Source organism: Phoca vitulina, unplaced genomic scaffold (assembly GCF_004348235.1).
Source record: "Phoca vitulina isolate PV1807 unplaced genomic scaffold, GSC_HSeal_1.0 scaffold48, whole genome shotgun sequence".
Lineage (NCBI taxonomy): Eukaryota > Metazoa > Chordata > Mammalia > Carnivora > Phocidae > Phoca > Phoca vitulina.
In genome coordinates this window covers 10,874,841-10,887,063 of record NW_022589751.1, presented here as the reverse complement: position 1 = coordinate 10,887,063, position 12,223 = coordinate 10,874,841, and the positions used below count along the sequence as shown (strand labels likewise).

The 12,223-nt window shown below is 43.1% G+C and overlaps 1 protein-coding gene across 3 annotated transcripts in view; it reads left to right on the top strand.

Annotated features, from left to right (window-relative positions):
- Positions 1–12,223, top strand: part of HPSE2 (heparanase 2 (inactive)) — a 662,760-nt gene that overhangs the window by 635,874 nt on the left and 14,663 nt on the right. For all 3 annotated transcript variants that reach the window (XM_032432603.1, XM_032432602.1, XM_032432601.1), the window contains one exon: positions 6,829–6,975. In XM_032432603.1, coding sequence (XP_032288494.1) covers positions 6,829–6,975 — 147 coding nt within the window. The remainder of the gene's footprint in view (positions 1–6,828; positions 6,976–12,223) is intronic.

The window sequence follows — 12,223 nt, the reverse complement described above, 5'->3', positions numbered from 1 at the left end:
CTGCTCTTTGCAGGTTTCAAAGGACCTCTGATAAATAGCTTTTTCTCCAAGTGAAACCGTTTTCTCACTCTCAGAGGATTGATGCACAAAAAGTTCATAAAAACACATGCCATTTGTTCATTTACTTCTTCATCCAACAAACTTTTATTGAGCATTTTCTCTGTGCCAGTTGATGTAATGCCCATGAGGCTTTTGTGTGTACCTACCCCTGAACCAAGCTAGAGATATAAAATTTGTTCCTATGATCCAGCAGCTGAGCTTGAGGAAATAAGTCTGCATTTCTAAGGTGTATGCTGGAGAGCTCTCCCACTAGAAACCTAGCCCTAGACCTGTGTGTCCCAAGCTGGAAAGCCCAAAGGTAGTCACCCAGCTTTAGAAACATTTTCAGAATTTCAGAAATCTTTCCAACTATTTTAAATCTTATGAGGTTAAATAAAATCTAGGCTTCCTTTTTTACAGGGCTGAACTTAGAACAATCAGTGTGGTAATGTGTGGTTATCCTTCTCTTTTTGATCCGAAGCGCTGGTTGTCATTGAAGTTGTCTGTAAATAAACAGGAAAAATAATTATCATTAAGTAAATAAGGTGAGGCAGATAAAATTTTAAAACATGAGGATCAGAAGGTAAAAATTGAAAACTGAGCCTAAAGCCAAACCTATCTGACCAAATACGGCTTTCTTACATCACTTCCTGTTTAAGGAGCAGAGTAGGCAGCTCTGAAAAAGAACTCTTTCTCTTAGTGCAGGTGGAGGAGGGGAGGAGGAAGCCAGCGCCTCCAGCCTGACCTTCATTCCGGTGGGCCTATCAGGGGCTGATCATGGGCAATGGATAGCACAAAGAGCTCCAGTGGTCAGGTTACAACAGACGCTCCTTCCCCTTCCTTGATGAGAGAGGAGCCAAGTCAATTAATTTATCATGATAAGATTTTTCAAAGAATCACTCTGAATATAGTGGGGCCAGGGGCCAGTTGTCTTGTCTGTAGATACAAGTGCCTATTGTGGATGAGAGGAGGCTGGTTTGGGCCGAGGCCAGAGGCTTTCAACGTCCCTTTTGCTCAACAGGAAGCTCAATCCAATACCTGACAGAGAGTGACTGCTTTATGGCTTTGGCTGGAGTTATCTGATCACCACACAAGGATACATTGTACTCCTTGTCTCCACCCTGGCCCTGAGGTAACCACTCAAAAGGAGGACCCCCAGCTTCAAGAAAGAAATATTACCCTTGGCACCTTTTGTCTCTGTTGGGAAGCACATCAGTTGTGCCCTTTATACTATCGGTCTGAGGAACCAGGGGGAAAATGTCAGTAGCCATGGGCTTAGCAGGATTTGGGTGTCCTCACAGAGGGCTCCTCACATAGTCTCATCCCATTGCTCATCCTCACATTCTTTGACATGCTTGTGGGGAGTTGTCACTAATATTCTGAACATACCATGAACTCAGGGCCAATGTCTCATTCATTTTTGTATTCTCGGGATCTAATATGGTGACTGGCATGAAGATCTCAGCAAATGTTGGATGGATGGATGGATGGATGGATGGATGAATGAATGCAGAAATAGGACATCAAGACCTCACGAATGATTTACAGCTCTCACTCTCTTCCCCTTTGATATCAGCAATCATCCAGAAGGAGGTGGTGTGGTAGAATGGCTAAGAATTCTACCATTCCCTAGCAGGAGAGCTCAAACAAGTTAACCAAAATCATCTGGATTTAATATGCTCTCTAATCACCAGCTCTCTGCTTTCTGTGGGAATTCACTTCAGAACCTCTCTAGGGAAACGGTGCCACTGCGCTTCTGTCAGTAGCACCCCCTTCCCCATTAAAAAAGGAAGACGAGACTTGACTGATCTCTTGCACATATGGCCATAATGATAATAACAGAGGGGAAGGTCTTTTTGTTCCTATTAGAAAAGTAAGCCCACAACAGATGCACTGAGCTGGCTGGGGATGCCAGTCTCCTCCATGTCTGTGGGTCTCAGGTGCCCCAAACAGGTAGGCACAAAGATAGGACAAGTGTCTCTTCTCCTTCTCCCTGGGAAGCTGTGTGCCCTGTCTGCGCCCCCTCATGATTCACAACAGCCATGAGGAAGCACTACTGATTCACTTAGTTTGTTCATGGTCAACAAGCTCAAGGTCACAGAAATGTCCCAGAGTGGGCATGTTGGCTTCACACTGTTCACTCTTGACCAATACTCTGAAAATATATATCCTTGGTCAAAGCAGGGATTGGGTGAGAAAGTATAAACTTACCAGTAGAACAACCCAGAGAGACTGTCTATTGAAACAACTCCTGCACCCCAGTGTATACTGAGCACTTGCTGTGTGCCAAGCATCTCGCCAGATATCTGCACTTATATTATCATATTGAATTCCAAAAGCTTTATGGTATCACCCCTACATGCAAATAATAACAACATTAATAATGCAAAGATTTTTACACTTGGGAAGAACCCTTAGAGATCTTTTGGCCCAATGTCCAATACAACAGAATTTTCTTTTACAATCTCCTCGGCGGTTATGCAACCTCTGTTTGAATACCTCACCGCCTCTCGTGGCACTCTCTGACATTGTGGCTTGTTTCTGACCTAGGAGAGTGTTGTGTTTTATGATTGATTTAGGATCAAAAGTTCGAAATGCAAACCAACACCAGCAGGTGCTCTGCTGCCTTCTGTTCTAGAGTCAACAAGTCAGGAGCCCGGCAGCATGGCAGTTCTCACCTCAGATCTTCTTGTTCAGAGAACAAATATGTTTTGACTGGGAAACTTTGTCTTTATAAACTATTCTGCTGAAATAATGTATGTTTCTAGGGAGGAGCTGAGGTCCTTAGCCAAGTTCAGAACCAATTGGAACCTGGTGGATATTGAAGCAAAATTGAGCCTTTTGGGGTTCAAGTTTGTTTATTATTGGCAAAACATGACTTCCTGTTTTTTAGAAGAAATTCTTTTAAAGGCTTATAAAAAAGGTTCCTGAGGCTTCTTGGACATCAAATGACTCTTACAAAACAATATTTTGATGAGTTAAGTGTAAATGAATCAGAAACATGTGGATTAAATTTCCCTTAAAATACACAGGGGCTTTGAAATTAGGGGAAAAAATGTTTGGCAAAACATGGCCTGACTTTTACCGAACCCAAAAACTTTGAGTTAGATTTGGGGACAATGGACCAACCCAGTTCTCAAACACATGGACTTTCACTGGAAATGACCATGGATTCCAAAGCACCGTCTTCTATTCCCTTTCACTGGAGACATTTCTAGAACAGTGACTGTTTTTTTATCTGGAAGTCAAGACGCATCTCTCCATATGATGTCCCCCACCTCTTACATCCAGGATACTCCACTTGGAGCCTCCGTTCCCTGACTCACTTCCTCCTACCCCCATGGCATCACAGAGAAGATGTCAGGCAGCAAAAGAACAGCCAGAAAGATGAACTCCAGATGCATGGATTCTCTACTGGGGAAGAAGTCTCACCATGAGTGAGACATGGAGTAAGATAGATGTTTTACCAGACAGAAAGGGACATTTGCTAAGAGAACCAAAATCCACCTGGACTTGACATCAGAAGATGAGTGATTGCCTGTTAGCCATGCTTTCAGTCAGACCCCATCTTCTTAGGCAACAGATACTCCTCCAAGATTATTTTTTTGTGGGCAGAGAATATATATTCTTCAGAAATCTGGATCTTCGACACAGTACTTTCAGGTTGGTGCCTACACTCCCAAGCCAAGAATGTATCTTTGCAGCCAAACGACCTCTGCTTAATATCCTTGCCCCTCAGCCAAGCAGGAGAAGGGACGGCTGAGGCAGTCTTCAATGCCAGTTCCTACCTGAGGAGGCTCCATGAATTCTGAGAGCCTCTGCACATGGGTCTCTGAGCTGGCTTTCAGTACCGGTTTTTCTCCCCCAGGGGAACTATGTAAGTGGAAATCAGACCATTGCCAAGCAGCTTGAAAAGACAGCTTTCCCTGCAGCAGTGCTGTGATTTCAGGTCTCCCTCCCATCCACCACTTCCGCACATCCTACCCTTCTCCTCTGCAGTCTCCCAGGGCTAGTTCTGCCCCAGCTCTGCAGAGGGAAAACTCGTAAATGCAAGCACGAGGCTCGCCCCCCTCCACTGCTGGCCTTTGAGAAGGTTATCTGATGGGAGTTAGCAAAAGAGTTTACCACAGTCTGGCAAAATTGGTACCCATGCATGCCTACTTTTGCTCACACTGAAGCCCAGAGTACCTGTAGTTAATGGTGTTTTGCTCAATTTCCTCAGCAAAGCTAAGCTTAAAGCCCACCAATGGAATATAGTTGGTGTTCTTTTAATGACAGTAAATGCTGACACAGGCTAGCGGCATCTTTCTTCCGAGCTCTGGTGACACAAGTCTGCTCAGTAAATGGACATTCTCTTCTGACCTAACTCAGCTGTCTCCAAAAACTACTTCACATGCTTCGGAAGATTAAGAAGGACCAGAGGAGGAGGAACCAGAGAGAAAAGTCATATAATAATTTATCAGAATATCAATGCAGGCATTCAGAAAGCCTTTGAACATAATAATGTGCCCTCCTACAGATGCAAGAAAAATTATCTGACACACAGTCAATGGAATATACTTTGGGAATTCTCCTAACCCTAATGGATTGCTCTAGGCAAGTGGTTTCCAAACCCAACTCATCTGCCAAATATCCTAGAAAGATTTACACACACACACACACACACACACACACACACACATTCCTAGCCCCCATCACAAACGGATAGAATCAAAATCTTCAGGATGAGTACTAGCAACTGTTTTATTAAAAAGCAAAACAACCCAAGTTATCATGTTGACCTGCCCTTAGTCACTCAACTCTTAATTAACACCTTTAGAAGCAGAGGTGAGTGACCCAGAGGCTAAGGGATGCTGTTTCTGCAAGGAATGATATTTTCCTCTGGGCAAAGTTGACTTAGAGTTTCTCTGAACTCCTCCTTTGAAGGCAGGACTGGGTCATTTCTTCTGTTTCCTCTCATTAACCCATCCAGATGGGGCCCTAGGGGACCCCTTAGAAACAAAGTCTTTTTTCCTACAAGAAAGAAGGAAATCATTATAGTTTTGTTGATACATGCTGAAAGGCTCTTGCATGTAGGCATATAGTTTTCCAGGCTTCTGAACATCCTGTGCTGGTTTAAAAGGATTCCAAAATGTGAATAGTTTTATAACCTTGGTGTAGGTAAAACAGCAAAAGCAGAAATAAAAAAGATCAATAAATTTGACTACCTAAGAGTTTTTAACTTCTATACATCAGAATACAATGTAAACAAACTGAATTGGTCAAAGAAACCTGGGGGAAACTTTGTAACATACATGCAGACAAAGGATCACTATCTTTAATAAATAGTTTTTATAAATCAATAAGAAAATGGGCAAAGGACATGAATAGTCAGTTTACAAAAGAAGAGATGAAATGGCAAACAGGCAAATGAAAACAATGCTGCATCTCAGCATGAATTTTTTTAAAAATACAAATTAATACAACATCGAAATCCCACTATCACCTCTCCGGTTGATAAAGGTATTTTAAGAGGTTAATATCCATTATTCTTAAGGGTATGAGGAAATGGGTGCTCTTATAGATAGCTGAACAGGGCAAATTGGTACAAGCTTTCTAGGCAGTTAACATCAGTGTTAGCAAAATGTGTGTATCAGTCAGGATAGGCGAGGTTATGCCGTGATCATGGAGGACCAACAAATCTCCATGGCTTTCAATAAGAAAGCGTATTTCTCATGCGTACTACTTCTCTGTCATGGCTCAGCTGTAGCTCTGCTCCAAATCATCTTCGTGCCAGGATGCAGGTCAATAGAGTAACCTCTGTCAAGAACATCGTTGGTCTTCTGCCACAGGGAAAAGAGTCATGGCAAAACACAGGCTGCCTCTTAAAACTTCTGCACAGAGATTTTAACATGTCCACCCACATTTCATTGGCCAAAACCAATCGTGTAATCCCTAGGGTTCAACACAGCAAGGACAGAAAATCTTCCCACAGGGAAGGGCATCACCAGGAATGAACCAGAAGATTTGGTTAGGAATCATGCCATGTGCCTTCCCCTAGACCTAATGTGTCCAACTTCCAGGACTTTATCAGAAATAATGGTGACATGCAAAAAGTTTATATAATAGCATTATGTAATTTTGTTATGGCAAATTTTGAAAAAATGTAAGTCTCCAAAGGTAGGGGGTTAACTAAATAAATTATGTTACATTTCTATAATTAAAGAATTTAGCATTCTTCTGTAAGTAGAAGAAAATACAATAACATAATAAGATGAAAATATGTTTAAGATGTTCACGAACTGTAAAAACAATGTGGTCTCAATTAGATGAAAACTGAGAAATATATATGTATATGTCAAAGTACTCAGTAAATATTTGAATTAATACTGAATTAATAAACAAAAAATACTGGAAGGATGTTTACCAAAATTTTATCATATCTCAAGATACTTGGATTATGGGAGAATTTTCTTTTTCTTCTTTGTATTTCTCCGTATTTTTCCTTTTTTTCCCCCTGCAGTCAGCATGTTTTATTTTCACACTCAGAAAAAGATATTTTGTTTTCTAAAATCATTGTGATACATTTAAACAAAAACAAAAGGAGTGTGGTAGGAAGCGGGTATCTTCTCTGCAAGAAACCACAAACAATAACAAGGCCTTCCTGTCTTTGAAGGTCAGGGGTGGCCAAGAATCATAAAATAAGTGCCCTTTCCTGGGGCAGTCCTGTCTGGTGCAGTCTATGAATTATTTAGCAGCACCTAACTGACAACTTCATTTCCATCTTACCCTTCTCCCTCTCCATCTCAGCCACAACTATGTTCGAGGGTCCATTACACTTTTTATCATCAACCTGCACCGATCAAGAAAGAAAATCAAACTGGCTGGGACTCTCAGGGATAAGCTCGTGCACCAGTATCTGCTGCAGCCCTACGGACAGGAGGGCCTCAAGTCCAAGTAAGTGCAGACCAAGAAATAGCTTAAGAGCAATTGCAGCAGGAGCTGGGAAGGGAAGGATCTAAGCTGTCCCTTTCCTGCTGCTAATTCACTCGGGGGCTCAGTGGGATGGAGTCAGAGGACTGCTGACTCCCTTTGGGACCCTTGTCAAGCCCGTCCCAGTTCTAGGCTTAGATTCCTCAACTGTAAAGTCAAATGGTAGACAAAATATTTCTCAACAAGGGCATTTTTGGTATCTGGGCAAGACAATTCATTACGAAGAATGATCTCATTTCGAGCTACTTATTTGCATCCTGGGTCCCTGCCCACTAAATGTCAATAGCACCGCCTAGTCATGTGACAACCGAAAACCCTGGGGGTTGAGAGCCATGCCCCTTTCAGCTGTAACATTCTGTAATGCTATAACTCCGTTTGTCAGCATCTACAAACCTCATGGGGACAAAGGGTTCAAAGTTCAGAGATCAAGAGTCTATGCTGCCCCTAAATTTATCACTTTGGACACATAACCTCTTGGATCTTAAGTTTCCTTATCTGAACATTAGAAGAGACATTATATTCTGGGGGCTCTGTGACTCCCTCAAACTCTATAAATATATGATTCTGTGATACTCCCTACCTCCCTCGGTCTTTACCAGAGACTGTTGACAACACTGACCTCTACCAAGAGAAAGCAGCTCTAGGCCACAGGGAGAAGAGCCTGGTCAGCTCCCGAGTAAGGCCTCCCAGGAAGGGTATGGGACACTGTACGGACTGGGAGCATTCCTATTCCATTTTTAATGTTTACCAAGTTTAACAAAGCTGTAAACTTGGAGCAGGTGGCTTGCACTCCCACAGCTGCCCACAACTATTTGCGCTATAATTGTTCGCTGTTTCACAGCAACCTTGGTGGCTTGCATTTGGCTTCCAACTGTATGTGCAATGGGAACAAAACACAATCTGGGAAGTGACTTACTGAGTCTCTTTAGCCCACCCTAGATCTGTATTTTCAGTCTTGGTTCACATACTGGCTCTTTTCTCTGGCTACATGTACTTTTCTTTCCCCTCAATCCTACCTGTATTAGGAGACTCTCTTGAGTATTTTATCCCATCTCTATTTACCAGTCATTCATGACTAGTGTGCTGAATTCCTGGTCTTTATCCTAGGCAGGAGAACCAGTTCTGGTCCCAGCTTCACTAAATAATTGTTTGACCTGGGTAGATTCTTCAATCCTAATCCCTTGGCCTCAGTGTTCTTACCTGCAAAATTCAAGAGTTGCTTTATGTTTGGTAGGGTCCCTTCCAGCTCTAAAGTTCTCATCCTGGGTCTGATTTTCTGAGGATCATGAGTATGTTTAAATTTCCCACTGCCATTCACTAGTGACCCGCAAAGTCATTTCTGGCAGAAGGGCTGACACCTCAAGCAGTGACTGTGATCATTCAGGGTCCTCCGGAGCCAGAGATTAGGAGCTGAGCCTGCCCAACGTTGGGAAGACCATGTGTACTGTGTGGAAGGAACCGGCCAAATGCCTTAGTCTAACGGGCCACTTGTTGGCTGTGTGTCCCTAAGCAAATTACATAATCTCTATAATACAGTCTCAGTTTCTTCATCTCATGAGGAGAGGAGTAAACAAGGTAATCCAAGTAAAGTTCTTGCCACATAGGAGGTGTGCAGTAAATACCCATTGCCTTCCTTTTCCTCAACTTGGGACTTTAGCTGGCTGGGGAGGAAGAGGGAAACAATTGCTCTCTTTCTAACATCTCTAAGATGTTCTTCCAAAGCAGAGTCTTCTCGGATTTTTAAGATAATGTGTTGCTAAGACACTTGTTAAGATTATAATAAAAATGGTATAAATGCAAAACCATGAAACAGGAGGAGATGTAGTCAGAGGGTAGCATCATTTTATGAGTTTGTTCCCCCACCAGCCAAGGGCATGGGCCTCCAACACTGTTTACTCCACTCTATGCCCCTGCCTCCAGGATTATTCCCCTGACACTTGAACCTGGCCACACCTCGGCCCCTCCTGCCTATACCTGTCCATCAGAGTGACTGAGATGACTCCCACTGGCTACTCATATGCCGTATGTTCCAATTATGCTGTCTTGTACCTCACCTTGTCACCATCGCAGTGAGAAGTTGTGTTATGGTTTTGTTGAGAATGTCGGAGAGGGACATGGAAAAAGAGAATTTCATTCCACAGGGGTCCTGAAGAGGGATTTGGTAATGGCCACTGAGATCAAATAACAATGTTATACACTCAGAAGAAGAGGGAGCCAGAATCAGAAGGCCTGCCTATGAATCCAGTTGCTTCCATTTACTCGTGTGGACAAACCTAGGCTCCCTTACCTGTCAGATGGGGTGATTGTGAGCATCAAATTAGAGCATGTGGGTGAAATACAGCTTTCTACAAGTGAAAATTTCACACACCCCCATGCATACGCATTGTATATAAGTAGAAATACAGACAGGCACATATGATGTTACATATATCATCTTAAAGAGAGTTTTGGATTGGAAGTCAGGAGAACTGGATTCCAGCCCTAATCCTGCCCTTACTTCACTGTGGAGCTTTGAGCCCTTCGCTTAGTTCTCTAAGCCTGTTTCTGTCCTGTAAACTACTGCTAATGTGACACCTCTCCCGTTCTAGACCCCCGTGGCTCGGACCCTGTGCTGCGCCATCTTGTACGTAAGCCCCCAGCAGAGGCTGTTGTGCATACGTTCAGCGCCCCCAGCGCTCTGCTCAGTAACTACAAACGCGTGCAGGAGCCCTCGGTGGTTCTGAGATGGGGGTCTCACAGGAAGGGTATGGTTTTGGTGAAGCAGACTGTGCAGGAAAGGATGAAAGGAAATGCAAGGAAGTGATTTCAGCCTTTGGTGTCTCCTTCTCTGTTTTATAAGCCTCTGGGGCCAGATTCTGTGTGTCTGCTAGTTCCTCGCTGCAGCCTGGAGCCATATTAGCTCAGAAGAGGATGGAAAGCTCTGGGAGCTGAGAAACCTGTAATTGCTCTTGTCTGGAGGAACCAGAAAGAGGAGATAGAGCAAGTCAGTGTGCCATTCAAGCCACCAGTTAGACATTTTGGCCTGGCGTTTCAGGAGTAGAGAGATGCCAGCAAACCTTTATGACTGGTTGAGAACAAGGGGGTAATTCTTATTCTCTTGGAGTTGTCAGCAGGGCTGGGTATATTCGAAATCTCCGGAAAGGTATCTTCATGAGATCTCGGGGCTCAAGAATGTCAGGCATCGCACACGAAGCCCCCCTAGGGCCACTAATCAGGCACAGTCTGGGCATCCGAGTCCACAAATGAAGGTTCTTGTTTGTCATTTCAGTAAGTGAGCCAATCATAAGATCCACCACTTGAGTCTCAACTCTCTTTGTGAGAAATAGTTCCCATTCTTGGAATCAGACAAAAGGTAGGTGCCCTATCTACCCTATAGGATAGGAGAAGGGAAGCTTCGAAAACTGCAGTGTGTACAAGAGGACGGGGTTCTGTGTCTAGAATACATATTCTGTAAGGAATGGCTGAAGGTAATAGGGAGATTTCATTCAGAGAGGAAAAGTAAGGCAAGTCGTGAAGACTTTCTTCAGATACTTCAAGGACTGTGAAGTGAAAGAAAATAGATTTAGCCTAGATCCTCTAAAGTGACAGCAAACCAGGGAGTGCAATTTAAAAGAGAAAGATTTTACCACAAAAAGAACTCATTTTCCAAAGGCTCATCTGGCTTGATGGAGGACAGGGTTGTTAGGAGGTAGCCTATTACTCAGAGGGTGAGTGGCCATGGCCAACCCAGAGGGGCCCCACGTTTCTCACTCAGTAGGCGGGTGAGCTAAAAGAGTTCTGCTTCCCATTGAACTCTAAAATTCGTTTATTCTCTTCCATTCTCCTTCCCCTACTTCCACTTCATTTTTGGAGTCTATGGTCAACAGCCAAGTAGCTTCTTCAGGCCACTAAAAGGCCACACAAAGAGGATGTGCTGTAAGAGGACGTGGCAGTAATATTGGGCTAGTTTTTCTCCAGAAAATCTCCATCTGCAAATCCATCCTCTGTCCTGTTCCCTGGTTTCTCACCTTCCTGGAAGGAAAACTGACCATTTACACCCAAGACAATAATAGTTCCTATTCTAGATAAGTCAAAGAGAACCTTTATGGCATCTCCGTCATCCACAAAGGCAAGAATCTGCCCAATGCCTGATGTGATCACGAATCAATGAGCATTGTCCTCTAGGGAATCGGTTCTACCCAAGACATAAATATCTCCAGTGTCTTTCAACAAACAGGGAAACAACATGAAGCTGGGCCAAAGAAGTTAACTTACATCAAAAAACAGGACTAAAAACATGTTTTAGAGAAAAGTCAAACCAAGAGCAGGTGTTTGCTCACATCCCAGTGTCCTGCCCTCTGTGTCTCATTCAATTCCATTTGAAGGGAAAACTGTCCAAAAATTAGAAAAGAAGGAAACAACCTTCATCACATTGACTGTTCTATTCTGACACAGTAACCTGAGGGAATCAGCAGCTGCTAAGAATCCTGGGGCAGAATGACATTTTGAAGTGATTTGCTTCATTCTCCCTACCCTTAGAGAGCCTGTGGCAAAGCCATACGGACTAGAAGATGCTCTAGGTTTAAAGACCTCTGGGGAAGGAGTGCCCACAACTTCAATCCTGTCTAAACACTTAATTTTATAAGAACACTGTGGCCCACTGTGGCTGGGACTTTATAGATAATAGAGAGCTTTAAGAGCCATTATCTCATTTGACCCTCTGAATAGCACCAAGAAGAAAGTAGAACAATCCCTGCCTCTCTCACGCATTAGAGTTGGAGAAACCGAATCTTAGAGCATTAAGTGACTTATTCAAGAGTCACACAACTATTATGTGATAGAGCTAGAGAGTATCTAGGACCTAATTTTCCTGGCCCCAAATCCAATGCACTTTCCTCAACACTGTGCTACACCAATAGTCCAGCAATATAAAATTATAATGACATATAAAATCCATACTGACAAACATACAGTACGGATCACTGAACCCTATCACGATACTGTCTGCTTTCATTTCATCATAGGCTGATCACGGAATGAATGTGAAGAACATCAGGTTACTCAGCAATGTTCTCTCCTCTAGGCTAACTTGCCTCTGTTCCATTAACTTTTCTTCACAAGTCCTAATTTCAGAGCCTTCTTAAAAATTCTTCTCTGAGAAAGATTCTTTTTCCCAGTCATATAGAATTTTAATAAAAGCTTTTTTTTTTTTCTCAGCAAAATTGAGGATTTC